At 41.1% G+C, this 20,299-nt stretch overlaps 1 protein-coding gene across 2 annotated transcripts in view; it reads left to right on the forward strand.

Moving 5' to 3' along the window:
* Window positions 1–20,299, forward strand: part of LOC124788301 (negative elongation factor B) — a 143,343-nt gene that overhangs the window by 76,412 nt on the left and 46,632 nt on the right. For both annotated transcript variants that reach the window (XM_047255543.1, XM_047255535.1), the window contains exon 8: window positions 11,470–11,544. In XM_047255543.1, coding sequence (XP_047111499.1) covers window positions 11,470–11,544 — 75 coding nt within the window. The remainder of the gene's footprint in view (window positions 1–11,469; window positions 11,545–20,299) is intronic.

Genomic DNA, 20,299 nt, shown 5'->3' on the forward strand with positions numbered 1-20,299 from the left:
AAAAGCATTGATACAAAATACCATTTTCATTCAACATTGGTAATTACAAGTACGTACAGTTTCATAAAACATGGACAAAACACTAAAATTGATTACACCTTTTCATAAGACACTTCTAATATATTTTATCTTTTGATTTTACTTAACGCCTGTTTCTGAACAGAACTGACTCGTCTTGGTTTCTCCCACCTCTTTCATATATTACTACATCTTCAGTTTCTTTATTAGCTTGTCTTCTACTTAAGCTAGTCTCTGGGTATTGATTTACTGTGGTGTTTCTTATACATACTTTACCACAACAGTTATTATCGTCAAAGTACTTCCATAAACTTTTGAAGCATTCTTTACAGCATCTACAATTTTTACAACAACATGTTATTACAATAAAGATGACTATCGCTATAGCTACGTATGTAGTTACTGAGTAATGTGTAAAATATCTGGAATATTTTAGTTCTTCCTCCTGCCTTTCTGCCATTCGCTGGACATCATCCAGTCTTTTCCCAGCGACTTTCAAATCGTCTAATTGTGTTACTACCTGCTCCAGTGGTAAATCTAATGTTAGCATTGAGACATTTTTCTTTTCTTCGTTTACAACACAACAGTCAAATTCTAAATTAATTTGAGGTATTATATCTTTCTTTGTTACATTACTATGAATTACTCTATCTGTTTGTATGAACACTCTCGTTCCATACCCTTTACATTTACTATAAAAACTTATCTTTCCTACTCCTTTCATTAACAAATCCTTCGGGGGTTCCTTTCCACATAATACTGTCAGTCCTTCTTCCTTAGGAGCTACATATAGCCATTCGTTACTGTTTGGATGGGTCCATAGGCTCTGATTCAGTGCGACTATTTTTCGCACACAATCTTCCGGAATTTCTCTTACCGGTTGTAACAATTTGGCTTCGCATTCCTCATGGTCGAATGTCGATAGCAATGCGAATGCCTGTCTGCACAGTCTTCTATTCTTACTCAGTTCTTTACATTTTAGATCATCAGCAGAAAGTTTCACGTACTGCCTTTTGGATTCATCTATCAGTAGAAATTCTTTCTCTGGCTGTATGTATACGTACTTTCCTTTCATATCTGGGATCTCCTTTGGTAATGGGAGAACTCTATACAGATTATAATTATTATTATCTATTAAAGGAATATTAATTACGTACCTTAGTATGCTACCGGAAATGAAAACATCTAAATCAATTATTCTTAACAAGAGGTAGCCTGACGACTCCGCGAGAGGAACAGGAAACTTCACGTCCTTTAATTCGTTTCGTATTAAACTTAGATACTTCACAATTTGCACTGGATTTATGATGTGAGGCTGCAGTATTCCCTTTTGAGCATTTACAATGGCCTTTATCGTCTGCTCGTATTCCTCTTCGATTTGGCCAAACACTGCCGCTAATTGTAATACTTGTTCCATTACAGTGGCAAAAGATGCTACTCGTTTGAAACCCATATCTGTTTCCTTCACGTATTCCTTCATGAACCTTCCTAGTCTCTGCATGCCTGTCCTTAGAATGTGTTCATTTGATTCTAGTGTATATACTGTTCTGTTTACTCCTGCTAATGTGGCCCTTACCACTGCCACCTGTTCCTTAGTTAACCTCAGCAACCCTTCAGAGTTCCTCTCCATAGCATCTATTCTTTCTTTATAGTACGCTGCGTCCGCTTCGTCCAATGTTCCGAACAGTATCTTACTTACATGTCCGACAAAGTTGAATACTCCTCTCTTTCTTCTGTTTTCGTGTTTTGTGAGCTGCTGTACGAGTTGCTGCAGACCTGTAATCTTTTCCACATGATGTGTAACTTGCTGATCTAGTACTCTACATTCTATTAATCTTACGTTTAATTGTTTCAATGTGTCACGGCACCTCTGTACCGCTGCCCTATCGTACCTCTCTGCTTTCTGAAATCTTTCTGTTATTACATCTAAGTTAACATATGTGACTATTCTCCATGTGGTACTGTATGTTTCTATTTGTCCTACGTTATCATAATATAGTCCTGATGAACTTGGTATTGAGGTCACTTTGAAATCGTTCGTTTCGTATCCTGATGCAACGAAGCTGTATGTTGTTATCACTATGATGAGTTGCACAACTTGCCACTTGAGTGCCATACCTGAAATTTAAAAGAACTGTTTCAGCCTGTTGGCATGTACTTTTGTTTCCTTATTTCTCTTAACTCTTATAACTACGTTAGGACCTTCCACTTTTAACACTTCAAATGGACCTCTCCATTGCGAATCTAGTTTCCGAGATCTACCACGTCTCACTGATTCGTCGTGTCATAACACCTTGTCCCCTACATTGAATTCTTTTGGGTTCTGTTTCAGATCATACTGTCGTTTACTGATTACCTTATTCCTTATAATAGAATCCCTAGCCACTCTGTGGGCTTCCTGCATTCTTACTCTTAGCTTATTGACATACGAATCATAATCGTAACTTACCTGTGGTGTTTCTTGCTGCAGTACTCCTGGTATGTTAACCTTCCTTCCGTAAATTAACTCGAATGGTGTATAACCTGTGCTGCTGTGTGGTGTAGTGTTGAACACAAAAATTGCATACGGCACCCATTTGTCCCATGAACTTTGATCTCCTGTTACAAAGTGTCTGAGATATTCTACAATTGTTTTATGACTCCTTTCTAGAGCACCATTTGACTCTGGGTGGTATGCTGTGGTATTTATACGTTTTACCTTCAACAATTTACATACACTTTTAAACACGTCACTCAGAAAATTCAATCCTTGATCTGGTAACAAAACTGATGGAATCCCGTATCTTAGTACTATATTTTCTACAAATTCTTCCGCTACTGTTTCAGCATCTTGCTTGTCAATCGGGACTGCTACTGTGAATCTACTCAGATCGTCTTGGAATGTTAGCATGTACCTTTTCCCTGTACTAGATACATCTAGTGGACCCACTATATCCATTGCACATTTTGCAAATACTGTTTCAGCTGTGTCTGTAATTTCTAAGGGCATCCTTGTTTTCATTTGTGTGTTTTTGTTCTTTTGACATGATGGACACTTCCTAATATAATTTTCAATGTCCCGCTTCATTCTGCGCCACTGCTTGTACGCTCTTATCCTTTTGAATGTCCTATGCATTCCTTGGTGCCCTCCCAAGGGATTATCGTGCATCTCTTTTAATATACTCTCCTTTTCTTCGGGGCTAATTTCCTCACTACTATTTCTTTCCTGGTCTATTTCACCTGACACTTGCGCTTGCCGCACGTTTACGGAACTCTGTTCCGCCTTTGCTTGTGCTACGGAGGTTCTTTCTGCCTCCACATTTCGCTTTGAACCTATCTCGTCCTTTCCTTCATGCCTTATCCGGCTTAACGCGTACGCATTACTGTTTAGCCTTCCTGGCTTATATACTACCTCGTAGTCGTACTCTTCGAGCTTCAGTCTCCACTTCAGGAGCCTCGAACTCAGATCCTTCACACTAAATGTCCATGATAGTGGCTTATGGTCCGTCACCACTGTGAATTTTCGCCCATACACGTATGGTCTAAACTGCTTTACCGCGTACACTATAGCCCACAACTCTTTTTCCGTTGTACTATAGTTCAGTTCTGCGTGTTCAGTGCTCTGGATGCATATTCAATCGGCAAGTCTTCGCCAATCTTTTTCCCTTGCGATAACACGGCGCCCAACGCTGCGTTACTCGCATCCGTTGTGATTATAAACGGTTTCATAAAGTCAGGGTACTGAAGTAACGGAGGATTCACTAATTTCTCTTTCAGTCCTTCGAACACATTGTTCTGTCATTCTCCCCATTGGTACTCTACTCCTTTCTTTAAGAGCTCATGGAGGGGTTTCGCAATTTTGCTGAAATTTGCAATGAAATGTCGATAGTACCCTATCAATCCTAGAAACCCTTTTAGTTCTTTTGTTGTTCTCGGCTGTGGGAAGAAGTTCACCTTCTCCACCTTTGCCATATCCGGTGATATTCCCTTGTCTGTGATACAATGACCTAGGAAGATTACCTCCTTCCTCAGAAATTCACACTTGTCTGGTTGCAACTTCAAATTTTGCTCTCGCAACCTGTCAAATATTTCCCGGAGTTTCTCGTTATGCTCCTGCAGGTTTTTCCCATGACATACTATATCGTCCAAATAGACAAAACATTTCACACCTTGTAAACCTGCCAATACTGTGTTCATCAGTCTCTGGAAACATCCTGGGGCTCCCGTCAGTCCCATCGGCATTCTTTTGTATTCGTAATGTTGATAGTTTGAGCTGAATGCCGTTTTCTCTCTGTCCTTCTCGTCCGTCAATATTTGATGTTACCCGCTTGCAAGGTCAAGCGTCAAGAAGTACTTGGCTTGCCCTAATTGATCCAGGATATCGGAGATATTTGGTAGTGGAAATGCATCGCCTACCGTGATGTCATTTAATTGTCGGTAGTCCACTACGATTCTCCATTTCTGCTTGCCACTGGCATCTAACTTCTTTGGAACTAACAGTAACGGTGCGTTCCATGCGCTCTTGCTTTCGACAGTTATGTCATCCTTCAGCATCTGCTCTATTTGCTCTTTTAGCACTTCCTTTTGCGCTTCAGGGATCCTGTACGGTCTAGCGTTCACTACCTTCCCTGCGTGTTCCGGCGCAATCGGTATTCTATGTTTCACTGCAGAAGTATAGGACAGTTTGTCCCCTGGTAGATGAAATACATCTCCGTACTCCGTGCAGACCTCTGCTAGAGCGCTCTTTTCTTCGACTTTCAAATTATCCATTCTGAGTTGCCTTCGCAACACACTAGCACGACTTTCCGTCTTACCTACTGCATCAGTGCTACATTTTACTTCACGTACTTTTGCTATTCTTTCTAATTCTTCCGTTATTAATCTGACGTTTCCTAGTCGAACTCTGTCCTCTGACACGTTCAATGCACTTACTATGCATTTCCCATTTCACACTTTTACTAAAGACTCAGGTACATGCACCGCTTGTGCAATCTCCTGCCTCGGTATGACCATTTCTCTTTCGATTCCCCGTGGTACCTTTCCGTCCACTTTCAACAACATTATTCTTTCTTCCCGGGGCCCTATCTCCCTGCCTATTTCTGAATCTGCTTCTATCTCTTGTCCCTTTGGTTCTTCCTCTACTACTAAGGGTATATCTCGCCCTTTTAGCCGTATTACTTTACCTGCATAGTCCAGCTTGACTTACGCTCTGTTAAGAAATTTCTTCCTATCAGTCCGTCGTACGGAATGTCTACACCTCTACCGTACACGTGAAATTTCTGTCTCACATTTTCAGATCCGTCTATACTTAAGTTTATTTGTACCGTGCCTATTGTGCTGACGGCTTCACTCGTTACACCTTTTAACCAAAGCCTTTCTGCTTCATTGATTCCAAGCATACTCTGTACCGGAATACTCGTCCTCTTTAGCAAGCACAATTGTGCTCCTGTGTCTATTAGTAACTTCAAATACTTCTTTAACTCTACACAGTACAACATTACCATGTCGTTTTCTGTTGCACAGTCGATTACCCTCACTGTGGGTCTACCTATCGCAACAAGGCCCGACTGTGCGGCCTTGCCTGTTTTACTCGATACTGGCACCCTGCCTTTTCTCCAGGCGTGCCAGGGCCCTTCGTGGCAATCTTTCACGTAGTGGCCCTGCCGCTTACACTTAAAACACGCAACATCTTTTACTCTCGTGCACGGAACTTCGCAGTTCTCTGGTAAATTACACTGTGGACATCTCCACTCTCGTAACCCTCCATCGGTTTCTTTATGATTTCCTCTGAATTCCCTTACATCTATCGGGTGAACTTTTCTTAACTGCACCCGGCATTCCATGTCTGTGTGTCCCGGCTTGTCACACCCACAGCAAAAGTTTGTAAACTCTGCCCATCATTGCCCGTACTCTATGCTCTGGCCTGTTTTTTCTACACCTGCTTCCTATGTGGCCTCTCAACCCACAATTGAAACATCTCAACTCTTTAACTTCTCTCGCGTTTTTTACTGCTTCCTTATTTCGGGTGTACGTTACCCTCGGGGGTAGTCCCCGCTCTTTCATGGCCAATATTGCACTCTCTTCCTGCAGTGCCAACTCCACTGCTGCTGCCAACGTAATTTCATCGCCTCTGCTTCTCACTATTGTTTGTATTCTATCATTACTTAAACCCTGTATAAAGCACGCTCTTCCTAAGGAATCACCTAGTTCTATCGCACCCTTCAAGTTTTCTCTGGCCGTAACTCTGTTTACTTCTTCTCGAAAATCTCTCTGCATTTCATCTATTCGGCTTGCCCACATTGCTATTGGTTCCCCTTGTCCCTGTCTTGCTTGGAAAATCTTACATGCATAGTAGTCTATGGTACGCTTACTCGCATAGTTTTCTTCTAAAACGCGTTTCACCTCTTGCCACATACCTGTGCGTTCACACACCTGCAATCTCGACCTGGCCTCACCAGTTATCTTTGCTTTAACGAACTTAATAACGTTTCGTGTTCCTCTGGCTTTACTAATTCAAATGCCGCATCTACATTTTCGATAAATTCCCTTAAATCCTTTTTATTTCCTTCGAACACTTTCGAAACAATACATAGGGCTTCCTTCACTGACATCTTACCATTAGTGGAGGATGACGCAACTTCATTAGTTTGGGGCATCTTAACTACGTTAACACTTTACACAACAAAGATACAATATTCTTAAGACAATTTTACAAGTACCGCTTCTCTTGTGGTGCGCCGTCTGCTCTGTTGATCCGCGTCGTCCCACGCTGTTCCGCACTGCTCCGCGCTGTCTCTGCGCCCGCGCTGCTGCGATGCGCCGGCCGCCGCTCTGCTGGGCTGTGCTGACCCCGTCGCTCTCCTCGGCTGCCGCTGCTACGGCTGCTGCCGCTACTGCTGCTGCTCGGCCCAGACCCTTGGACTCGAACGCTGGCTGCTTAGGCACCTCTGTGCCTCGTCGATCCGCGTCGCGCTGCCGCTGTCCTGCGTTGCCCTGCACCCACGAGTACTACCTTTCTGGACTCTGACGTACTGGTGCTACTAATGCTGAAAGTTGCGAGTCGCCACAACTTCCTGCCAATTGCCACAGTCGCTGTAGCAAAATCTAATGGCTCCTACCTCCTATTTGCCTATGCGCCTTTGTGATAACCCCACACCTGGCACCAAAATTTTTTATTTATGTCGCGTCCCAAGCGTGGGTATTGCGAGGGATTGAGCGACACGGTTTGTAAAAGGGATTTAGCCGGTTGACCTTAGTGAGAGGGAGACTTTTTGATCAGGCTAAGATGTAGAAATCCCTGGTGTGAAGGTACAAGGCTAGGAAGCGGGTAGAATTAAAGTCTTGATAACTTTAACAAATTACAGTTTATTCTGAATGAATACAGCTCACCCTAACTGCGCGGTGATTGCATTCACAGGAGGGCCAAGTCTAACACAGAGACGGTGACTGACTCCACCGTTCCGACTGCTTACTAGAAGCTCTGCAATATTTCCTAGCACCCTACGTTAGAGTCCCGCGGCTACGCCCTAATGCTCTCCAGCGACCATCTCCGGCTGCCTGCCTACAGCCTGTTCCTCAGCCCAAGTCGGCTGCTGCTATCACTCTCTAACTACTCGACCTGACCAGACAAGACCCGACCAGCCCCCAGAGCCGCGTGCTCTCGGGTTTTGTTAGCGTTTCCCCTTCGACCCCGCCAGCGCTTGGCATGACGTAGCGTCGAAGACAACTTGCCCTTATTTGGTATCGTTAAAACATTGTTGTTGCTATTGTTCTTCAGAGGCTGAGTGGAGGAATAGAGGCACCTCTCCATATATGGTCACGCACTGCGTACTGAGTCCTTCATTGGCTCCTTATGACGTAGCGCTGTCTCCACCAAGGGCCCTCTTTCTTTCTCTCTCCACTTCCAGACCTCTCTCTCTAGCCAGGAATGTTTTCTGTTTATACTCCTTAATTGGTTGCTTATCATGAGTCCCTGCACAGACCTTTGTTTGTATCTGCTGGCTGTTTACTTTCTTATCAAGCACCGCTGCCTAACAGTTTGAGTGCCGCCTCGGCTGACCCTTTGGCCACGCCTGGCGTCCAGCGCTACAACTTTAACTTCTTCCTATGTACTATCCTCAAGGTACTGCAATTAGACTTGGCTTGTTCCTACAGTTACAACATAAGGCACAGAGACAGTGACAGCAAAGTCCTCAAGAGGAATAAAAGGCCAAGGGGAGAAGATACCAGTACCAAGGGTGACAGTCAAATGCCCTTCTGACATAAATTAATAGAGACTTCCAAAAATATTGTATCCAATGGACATGATGTTTTATACCTGTGAGGATTAGAAAAACAGTAAAGTCAAAATAGAGAGCCAGTAGCCAGTGAGTCTCTGTGCACCAGAGATAGTACATTGTAGACAACAGAAATATCTGTTGATATGCATATTCAGGAAAGAGCAGCAACAGCCATCAGAGCTTCATGCAGTATCCCAAACTTAATCAATGTATCAACAAGCACAGCGATGATACTGTTCGAAGTGACAGTGGTGCCAGTCATAAAGTATGGTATAGAGACCATATGAGAAAAACTAAGATTGGCGATATGAAAAGAATAGAACAAAGCAAGACAATTTCTGTGAAATGGATACTAGGAATGGTGTAAATAGTGCCATCCCAACTTACTTACAAATTCCTGAAAGAGATTTATTTCATAGAGGACATCAGACGACAACACTGTCTATCTTACACAGAACCATGTAAGGAGCTGATTAATGTCATGCACATGAAGGAGGAAGAGATAGAACTAGAGTTCTACAACATACCAACTAAGCTGGATGTCAGCTGGAGCAGAGAATGTAAGGACTAGAGGCATGTATCAACAAGGCTCTCAGTAAATGGGTTACATCGTAAAATATGTACATTTGGCAAAGTCCATGGATCAAATGAAGAATGTAAATGTCTGCTATGCCGATAAGGACATAAGAAATACCACATTATAATGTGGCATGGCCTTTGCTTCTCATCCCATCCAGTAAATCTCCAATGACCTGGGGTTCTGGGTGACTCTTTTGTAACTCATCCGATTTCCTAAACCTTACCAGTCCTTTTCTTTCATCCCTCTTCCTTTCCCATCAGCCCTTTTCCTAGAAAGAGACACCACTGGCTCTGAAGCTCATGCATTTCCACATCTTTTAAGTGTTTTCTTTCGCCACTGCTTGATGAATAGACTTTTTTTTTATGTAGCCATGTTATATTTTTGGACACTGTTTATTTTTGTTGACACACTTTACAGTATGTGTGAAGAGAACAAAAACTATAACAGACTATATGGAAGACTAAAATTTATGTAAACTTGTATATTAATACTCAGTCTGAGTGTACTTTTCTCATTAAGAGTAGAGATGGAGTAAATGAAAGCTTCAGGCAAATTTGCTGTTGTATGAACGCACCAGTGCAACAATAGATAATCCTCTGACATATTGTGTGAACCGAGTGTAAACAATAGCCTGATATTAGCAATGTAGGGAAAGACAGATTGCTACTTGCTGTAAAGAAGACACATTAAGTTGCAGACAGGCACAATTAAAAGACACTTACATAAAGCTTTCAGACACAGCCTTCATTAGCAAAAGAGAAATACACACAAGCAAGCACACCTCATGCACACATGACCACCAACTCCAGCATCCAGCCCAAGATGCTGTAGTTGGTGGTCATGTGTCCATGAGGTAAGGTGTACTTGCTTGTGTGTATGAATGGTGCGGGTTTCTCTGTTACTGATGAATGACAAGCCCAAAAGCTTTATGTAAGTGTCTTTTAACTGTGCCTATTTACAACTTAATGTGTCTTCTGTACTGTAAGTCACAATCTTTCTTCTCCTACAGTGTAGATATTCCTAACTGGAGTTTCCATTGTTCAACATTCTAATATTCAGTTTTTGTCTTATGGAGGTGTGAAACTCACTGAATGAAATTCATAGCTAAATTCAGTGCATGAACAGACTTCAGAAGTCTGCAAATGTGTGACATCATTGACTGTTGCTCCTTGCCTCAGTTATATGCATCACATTATGACTCCAGAGAATATGCCCACCTGCTTAGCCGAGTGGTGATGTGCTTGCCTATCATGCAGCAGGCCTGGGTTCGATTCCCAGCTGGGTTGGAGATTTTCTCCGCCTGTGGACTAAGTATTGTGTTTGTCATCATCATCATCATCATCGATGTGCAAATCACCCAATGTGGCAGCTGAACTTCCCCGGGAGGGGGGGGGGGGGGGGGGGGGAGGGTGCTCCTGCCCAACAAAGCCATATGATGATTTCATTTTTTTCCAGAGACTATAGCAGCCACAGATGACACCATGACAGGATGCCTCAGAATGTATATTGACAACATTCAATAACTATGAACACTAATTGTGCCTCAGCAAAACACATTGTATCTAATATGCTCCATTGTTACAAAGTGTCTAAAAGATGGACGCTGTTCACAGCTGTGGGGAAACAGCCAAGTGGCTGACCCTTTAGTGTCTTGCATGCATGAAGAATAAATGATGGTGTCTGTGTCTACTATGTTCTCTGGGGTCACAGTAATGCATCTAACAGACAGCAAGCCCTTAACATACTAAATGTAACTGTGATGCCTTCCTTGCAAGAATTCTCTTTGAGGATAAAACCTAGACCTACCACCACCTAAGAGAAATATAGAGAGAAGGCAGTGAGTGACTCATTGCTCTTCATCGAAAAAGAAAGAAAGAAAAGTCCAGCAGTCAGTATTATGTTTTAGTACAAAAATGTATTATCCTGAATTACTACAAGCTGTGAGTAACTGTTGGCACCAGTGTATATTACTCAGACCTTGTCGAAATCCCGTTTGGCTGCAACAAAATTAAAATGATGTTCATTACCACCCTTAGATGTTTGGTTGTAACATAACAAGGCAGAACTCATAACAGCCCATTCAAACTTGTGACAATCGTAGATTAGAAGTGTGAGTGTCTTTTACATCAGCTGTACTGCAGAGACACTGCATCAAATGTTATTCATATGCCTTAGCCATTCATAAGTATCAATGGGCAACAAGAAACTTTATTCTTGTGAAGAGGTAGGCTATGTGATGCTTGAGTGAGTGTACATACTCCCAAACAAACTATTTTCTGTGGTAATTTAGGCACATTGTGAATGCTTCTGGACTTGCAACAAATGTAGGATAGATTTCTGACATAGTAGTTAAACTTTGTACCATCTGTGCACAGTAAATAATATTTAAAAATATTTACAGTTTTCATTTTCTTTCCAGCATAAATTTCAAAGAGTATTAAACTACAGTTTAATAAACTGTGTTGCCTCAAACTCTGTTGTCTTTTAAAAAGCATGTGTATATAAAATTATTCTTACAGTGCTTATGAAATTATTAAATTAATTTAAAAACAAATTATAAGCACACTGTCTTTTTACAGAAAAGAACTAAATAATAAAACTGAGTTGTTACAGGAAAATACAGTTCTCATACTGCTTCTGAGGATGCTGGCTCTGGGCCTCAGTGCTTGGGTGATGATAGATTCACAGGTAAGATACAAAAAAAATATTGATAGTTTTCTAAGCATACTCTGATAGGCATCCTGCCTATAAATTTGCATTTACGCAGATATTACCATGCTGTAATTTCTTGACCTTAGATTTGATTAAACTTCATTGCTCATCATTCCAGAGTATGTAATGACACCACCATTTGATGCTGTTGCAATTGTGCCTTTCTTGGATTATTAGCTTACACAGAGTGGTGAATTACCTAGGGTAATCAGTTAAAAACACATTTGTTAACAAGCAAGGTGATACAGTTGGTGGGAGCAGCATTCAGATCACTGTCTGGAGACCAAAATTTAGTTTTTTTTTGTAGTTTCTTTAATTTAATTAAGGTAAAATGTGGGACATGGCTGTGGTGGGCACAGCCAGGGTGGCTGTGCTGGCTGGCTGGGGAAGGCGGGCAGGACTGAGGTGCACATGATGGTGTGATGGCAGCTGGCTGCATATGTGTATCATTGGCCATGGGCGTGGGCTCTGCCTGAGTTGGGCAGTACTGGTCAAGATGTAAGCTGGCCTGACTCAGTCTATTGATGCCTTAGCTGGCTTGTCATTGCACTTGTTTTTGACATGGTGTGGCCCCACGTAGGTCAGCGGAAGTGGTGGCTGTACCCACCAATGTGTAACATGATGTGTGTACAGTGCTGTATAGATCAAGGTGTATGAATATATTGCTGGTGCCATGTCACAACAGTGCATGTCGTCGGAGGTGGGCCATATGGGTGACTGACGTTCTGCCAATGGTGGGACTGAGGCCTTGCAGGGTAGTGGTACCGTACCTCCTCCATAAAACCACCAGGAATACCGAGGGATTGTCCATAAATAAGTTCAGCAGGTGAAGTGCCAATCTCTTCTTTTGGTGTTACTCGCAGACCCCACATTACCACTGGGAGTGTTTCCATCCAGGTGTTGTTGTGACGAGTTAGGGAGGCTTCCAGTGTTTGCTGGCTCTGCTTGGCCAAACCGTTAGATGCTGGGTGGTAGCTGGTAGTTCTGTGTAACTGCACTTCACACAGTCAGGTTAGGTGTGAAATGCACACAGTCAAAGTGGCAGCCGTGGTCCATTGTGGCATGACTGGGGCAGGCAAAGCGTGCCACCCAGGTGGCGATGAAGGCATTGACGATGGTCTCTGTTGTAGTGTATGCTATTGATGTTGTCTCCAGCCAGAATGTGAAGTGGTCCACCATTGTCAGCAAGTAACAGACATGTGCAAAATGGCGTTTCATGTTGGGAAAGGCACCAACAGATGCATGGGTGTGCTACCCAACTTTGGCATGCTGGCATACAGTGCAGGTGCGTGTCCATTGACAGTAGTCTCTCTATAATGCTAACCAGATGAAATGCATGGCCTCGAGTGACACAGTGGTGTTGATCCCAGGGTGTGACAGTCCTAGCATGTGGTCAAAAGCATTGTGCTGGAAGTTCTCTGGGAGAAATGGGCGGTGTGTGCCTGTTGAAACGTCACAGCAAATCTTTTGGGTGGAGCTAGGAATGGGCACTAGCTTGAGTTGTAGGCCAGTGAAGGTGTTGTGGCAGAGGCTGTCCAGTTGTCATTCTCAATGTTCACATGAGGAGAGAGAGAATGGCACAAGTGCAGGGCAGTCAGTCAGCAAGTTATATTGTCAGTTCTGGAAATATAATGGATGTCTGGAGAACTGCAACATGAGTACCAACTATTGGAATTGGTGTGGTGTACACTTGGTATTGTTGTTCTGAAAATGATGATTAGGAACCTCTGGCCAGTTAAATCACAAAGGGATGGGCTTTTGTTGGTGGGCGGAAGTATTTCACTGTCTTTTATATTGCAAGAAACTCACAGACATAAGGACTCCAAGTAGGTTGCGACTGCGATAGCTTCTGAAGAAGAAACCAAACAACTGACAGCTACTGCCGATGCATTGTTGAAGCAATGTGCCTATAGTGGCAAGACTGGCACCCAGAACAGCGACCAGTTCAGCATCAGGCGAGTGAGCAGGGAAGCTTCTGCAAGGCTCCGTTTGTACACAATAAAGCTTCTCTCCACTGCTTCCATTCAGGTAAGAGGGGTCTTTCATTTTGATGTGGGGCCTTTTACAGTAGCAGTCGGAGGTTCCAGCACTTTCATGGCATTGGGTAGATGGCCCTGATAAAAATTTATCATGCCAAGGTAATGGCGTAAGTCTTTGTGTGTGTGGGTGTAGCATGTTCAAGATCACCCATACCTTGTCCTGCAGTGGTGTGAAGCTAGGGGTGAATAAATGCCCAAGACACTCAGTTTCTGTGACCCCAAAGTACAGTTTGATGGGGTAACGACAATGCCTTGCTCAGGCACCAAAAGATAGTCATTAGGTGGTGGCTGTAGAGTTTGGACATTTTTTAAATGAACAGCACATCATTGAAATGTGCAAAATACTACGGCAAGCCTGGCAAGATACCATCCAGGATATCTGTGAGATCAGTGTAGCATATCAGAGGCTGAACGTCATGTACAAGCTCTCAAAAAGCTTAAATGATTGCCATTTTTTGAATGTCTTCAGGTGCCACAGGATTCTGCATGAATGCCTTCATGCAGTCAGCTTTTCTATATATAACTGAGCCCATCAGGTTGCCAAATATAATTGAGCCCACAAAGGTGTGGCTAAAATCCTGCAGTATGGTACCAGATATCGGTTCAGCAACATTCATGCATTTAAAGCATACTAGCCCCCACATTATCACCATGAATTGTCTTTCTTGGGTAGTGCAAGGCAGAGGACCGTGAGCTACTTGATGTTGAACAATGCCCTTTTGCAGTATGGCCTTGAACCCAGCCTTTGCTACAGCGAGTTACCCAGGTGCGAGTCAACATGGACAGCACAAGGTGGGTGGGCCAGATGTAGTCACGATGTGGTGGATCGTTGAATGTTTGACAACCCTCGGTGCACTAGGCAGGCGATTGAGCTCTGGAAATTTGTCCAGTATGTCTGCGTATGGTCTGTCGGACTTCACTGGTTTAACACTGAAGAAAGCATCTGTACATCACTGTCCTGCTTTCTTCAAACTATTTGTTGAATTAATCAGCTGGGCATTCACAATATAGGCTAGTAAGTTGTAGTGGCCAGGAAATCCGCACCCAGTTTTGGCTTGTTGATGTCAATCACAGTGGACATCCATGCTAATGTGTGGAGCAGTCTGGGGTCCAAATTTCACTGATGTGTGCTGTACATTTTTTAGGGTGGCAATTCTACTGTAAATCCTGGATTCTCAGAAAATTTCAGAAATTTCTTAAAATCTGAGGGAATTCTGTGTTTTTAAGTTAGCATTGTAATTTAATTTTATTGAGCTTTATAAACCACTAATTTTAAAATATCTAATATTTCGAAGTGTGCTACTTATATAAATATTGGCCCTAATCTTGGTACGACTCCTTTTCTTGTCAGTATTTTAACCAAACATCAAAGGGCATTTTTGCCAGTGTCGATAAAGTGACCGCACATTGTTGCGAGTGTAGTTTTGGTTCTCATTTCAAAATGTGAGGTTGGCTGTTCATGCAACTTTATCAAACAAGAAATATGTTTATGGATGTATTTGCATACAATTTTATATCTTATTTAAAACTTGCTGATTTAAAAATATGTGAAGTCTTAACAGCCCACCAAATTCTTTTACATGTTTCTTTTCATTTTGTTTTGTAATGACAAAATATAATTATTCTTGCTCAGAGCCATAAATGCACTGGTGGCGATCCAAGCATCATATATCTTTATGTTCTGTATACAAGTTAAACCAAAAGTTGTCTCGAATGCGTTGGCATCGTACCGTAAGTATTGACCAATGTTGGCACCAATGAACAGTTGAAGGGAACAGACGCCCCTTGCAACATTGTTTGAAGTGTAACAGGTCTAATGCTAAATAATGGTTTTGTTGAAGTTAATATCCTCCAGTGGTAAAATTTTATTGCCATGTTTCAGTTGTTACAAGAAAGGAGAGGTAAAAATATTGTTTTCAGTATAACTTTTACTATGTGTTTACAAGATGTTTTCACAGCCAACTTAAACAAATATGTGTTTTTAACGTATGATCTGAAGTCAACAGAAAATGCATTATGCATCTCATGTAAACTAAAATTTATGAAGCAGGTTTGTGTATATAAACATGAAACTAGGTAGATCCACATTCTCATGATGTCAACACACGTATTTAAATCTCATTCATGCTGATTTGAATTTATTTTACATTTTTTATTTTCTTTTTTATCTTTGTTTAGTGCATTATCCCAAAGTGTGTTCTCTACATGTGGTTAATTGTTTATTTTTTGAAAAAGTTTGTTGAAACTGTTGATATTAAAATATTGTTATTGTTCTGCATTAATGAAAGAGTTGGTAGATAGGGTTCAAAGTCATAAATTATGAGTTCTGAACCTGCATATACACTGAGCTTGGAACATGTTTTCAAAATACATTTCTAGTTGCTGCTTGTACACACCATTTCAAAATGTGTTTTGAAATATGGAAATATATATTCTTAGCAGTGTCAGTACAGATCGAAGAAAATAGTTTTTCAGGCGGTTAATACATGTCACTGGCTCATCGCTGCACAGCACTAGCATATGTTTATATGTCGCATTGTGTGGTGTACAGAGGTGATCCATGTTATTTTTTGGTTGTTGTAGCGAGTTTTCTGAAAAAAAAAAGAGTGGTCAGTGTAGAAGACTGTCAAATTATTACATACAGGCTGAGGTCTGCTTGTTGAACGTGTGAAGCAAACACTAAAAAAACAGCACAGAAAAAGACACTCTGCAGAGAATTGCTGCTATGTGCATTCTCCTATCACATTCATAAGCAACACAAAAAGTATCGACACTTTTAAGAAAGTAATTTTTGGTGAATTATGTGGAATCATACCAGCTGAATAAAAATTTGATAATATGTGTATTTAACAATGTTTTTCATTTAGTTACCATAACACAAACCTTCAGGACTTCTACCAGAGCCCCCTAATTTCAGGTACTATATGGAATTCAAAATCAGTGGATGACATCTAAGTGAAGTTACAAAAACCAGAGCTGTCTTCCATAGTCAGCTCCTTTATCAAGTTATTACCGCTAGTTCTTCTCTAGTATGTTTTCATCCACCAGCAACGAGACTTTTTACTTTGTTTGTGTGAACTTTTTTAGGGTATTAATCATTCAGCGCCAAGTGTCATTACAGTTTCCTCATCAGTAGACATATATAGCAGACAATGTGAAAATTATACTACAAACATCTTACAGGCAATGGGAATATACTGCAAGAAATCATAGCCACCAGTGTGGACAGAAACCGGAAACAAAGATGGAAAACTGGACTCGCATTCGGGAGGACGATGGTTCAATCCCGCGTCCGGCCATCCTGATTTAGGTTTTCCGTGATTTCCTTAAATTGCTCCAGGCAAATGCCAGGATGGTTCCTCTGAAAGGGCATGGCTGACTTCCTTCCCCATCCTTCCCTAATCCGATGACCTCGCTGTTTGGTCTCTTCCCGCAAACAACCAACCAACAAAGATGGAAACATATCATGAAATGGAAAGCCACAGGAAACATGTTTTGGAACCATGTTTCGAGCACTAATTGTTTCTTGTGACAGTGCATACACAGCTTAAACATAATAATGAATAGTATGTGCGTTTGTATGTCTTACAATGGTGCAAATAGTTTGTTCCTCTTTTACAGATAAATAGTGATGCAGTGTCTAATTGCAACACATTTTATCAAGATATTTAGAAAAGTCACATAAATTTAAAGGACTGGCTTGAATGTGTAGCCAAATATCTTTAAGTAATATCAGGTGCTTTTTAGCCACATGTAGCGGAAAGCATACCCAACATGCTTTAAGTAAGAGAACATCATCTACATGTGAAGTGTTTTTTCAGCTAAAAAGTCAACTGCTATTCTGTCACCTAGTACTTCTGAACCACAGAGTTCAGTATCATTGTCTTCAGAATGTAAAGCATCTCTGTTACTTTCAAGAGCAAATTTTTCATGTGATTTGTAGAATTTGTATTAAAAAAGGATGTAACGACAGCTGAAATTCACTGGTGTGTTGATACAGTAATGACACACAAGTAACTTCGGGAAGCTGAAAAGGATGTTGTTGTAATCTCCAGAATGCGTGGAGATAGTGCTGTAGCTGACAAGATACAAATTAAGCGAGATAAAATAGGATACGTTCTTATGTTCATAATTGTGTCTTATTTTAGTCAACAGTTGCTTAGGTTGCTGATGGAAGTGAGTTATATTGTTCTTGGTTTTGATGAATCAGTGATTAAAATTGTGTTACACACACAGATGGATGTAAATACAAGATTTTGGGATGAAGATAAAAAAGAGATAACAACAAGATACCTTACTTCCTATTTTCTTGGCCATTTCAGAGCTACTGACCTTTTATCTCCTTTCATTGATATGGCAAAAGACATAACAAAGGAAAGATTCTCCAGATTTCAATGGACAGGCCAAATGTGGACTGGCTGCTCCTGAAAGAGCATAAAGAACATTCAGCAGAGTTGAAACTGCTTCATTGCATGCATAATGCTTTCAAAGATGAAATCAAGGCAACACATTGGGACATTGCATTGTTTTTGAAAGCCTTGTATAATTTGTTCAAGAATGTCCCGGCCGGGAGAACATTATGTACACAGTATTCGGGCTTCACTGTTTTTCAAAAAAAAATTTTGTACTATTAGATGGCTGGAGAATTCCTCAATTGCTCAAAGAGCAATTAGTATAAGACCACACATGAAGAAATTTCTCGAGGATGTGAAGAAGGGCAAGAATGAACCAAAGAGTGAAAGTTTCATGTTGGTGAGTAAGTCTATTAATGATCCATTGCTGTGTGCCAAAGTTGCTTTTTTCAAGTTTTTAGCCTGCAATATTGAACCTTTCCAAACACAGTTACAGACAGATGCTCTGTTAGTTCGATTTCTCCACACAGCTTTGGTATCTACAGCAAAAACAGCATTAGAGCATTTTATGAAGCCACAGGTATTAGAAAGAAGCAGATCAATCAAGTTAGCTGTTGTTAAGGAAGGAAAAAATCTGTTACATCGAAAAAATGTAATTCTGGGTTTTGATACCCATACAGAATTAAAGAAAAGCAGCTCAGATGTGTGAACTGTCAATATTCTTAAGTGTAAGACAAGTCTTCAATCATTTGTCACAAAACTGGTCACCCTTAAACTACCTGCTGATACGTGCCATTATGTTTCTTGACCCAAGTTTAATTGTGGCAAACATCAGTTTGGCAAAATCACATCTTGCTAAGCTGCTTTGTATTCTCACAGAAAGTAATCACCTAAGTGGAACTGCAGCAGATAATGTAATGTGTGAATTTGAGGCTCTGACTTCTCTGCCATGTTTTATCAATTATTTTAAAGAATACAGTCGTACTGAAAAAGAGTTGATCATTTCTGGTGGGAGATCCTTGTGATAAATAACAAAATTTCATCATTGCCATGAAATTAGTTTGCAGCCTTTCCCACAGAAATGCTAACATTAAAATGGTCTTTTCAGTTAATGGTGAATGCCTCTTTGAAAACATGAGGGAGGGAGAAGTCAGTTGTTTCACATGGGCAAATATACGATGCTGTGTCCAATCTACGAGGTGCTGACAACTTGGATATTCCAAAATCCCTTACTGACAGCACAAGGAATGCACACTCACATTATGCGGAATATCATAATCAACTTGAAGAACGACACCTTACAGAAGCACAGAGCATTTTAGAAAAAGAAGGAAAAAAGACTTGGAAGTGAAAGGGTTGGAAACGAAGTGTTTGGAAACTTTACAAAGTGCTACAAAAGAAGTGTTTACACTTGAAGATCAAATAAAGACTTTAAAAATTAGATAACTGCATTTTTACAATGTATTTGTTGCACAAATAGTGAAATTATCTGAAAAATTCAAAATTTTGCTCCTCTACCAAATTTCTAAATAAACATCTTATGTGTTTCAAGGTGGGACTTAAATGTTTCAAGAAATCCTTGGGTACAGTATAAATGAAACATTTAAATTATAAGTACTGTATAAGTACACATTATTTGTTATTGAAGTGTTAGATTTATTTTTTTCCCCTCAAAAAAGTTCTTGTTGTGTCGGTAGCTGGGCCGACACCGTGAAGTTGAGATGGCTGAAAAGGCACTCTAGACTAACGCAGACGGGCGTGATGTACTGGAACAGGATACGTAATTAATGTTAGGAAGAAAAGTACGGAGCAGGTTTAATACTTAACTTTACTCATTCCTTGTGGTACATCGATCTTGACGATACACAGAAGACTTTAAGTACAATCACTGTATGGCTAATGGCGCCTTGCTAGTTCGTAGCCATTAACTTAGCTGATGGCTATTCTGTCTCTCGGCTAATGAGAGAGAAAGGCTTCGTACAACTGGGCGGTAGCTAGGTTCTCGTACAACTGGGCTGTAGCTAGGTTCTCGTACAACTGGGGCGAGTGCTCTCTCGTATCACGAGACCTGCCTTGGTGGTGGCGCTAGGTCTGCGATTACACAGTGGCGACACGCGGGTCCGACATGTACTAAATGGACCGCGGCCGATTTAAGCTACCACCTAGCAAGTGTGGTGTCTGGCGGTGACACCACAGTTCTATTGTGTAGTATTAGCCTACTTAATTTTAAATAGATTTCTATCTCAATTTAATTTTTTTTTTTTTTTTTTTTTTTTTTTTTTTTTTTTTTTTTTTTTTTTTTTTTTTTTTTTTAGAGTAGCCACCCTGTCTGTGTGTGTG

Source organism: Schistocerca piceifrons, chromosome 1 (assembly GCF_021461385.2).
Source record: "Schistocerca piceifrons isolate TAMUIC-IGC-003096 chromosome 1, iqSchPice1.1, whole genome shotgun sequence".
In the NCBI taxonomy this organism is placed as follows: domain Eukaryota; kingdom Metazoa; phylum Arthropoda; class Insecta; order Orthoptera; family Acrididae; genus Schistocerca; species Schistocerca piceifrons.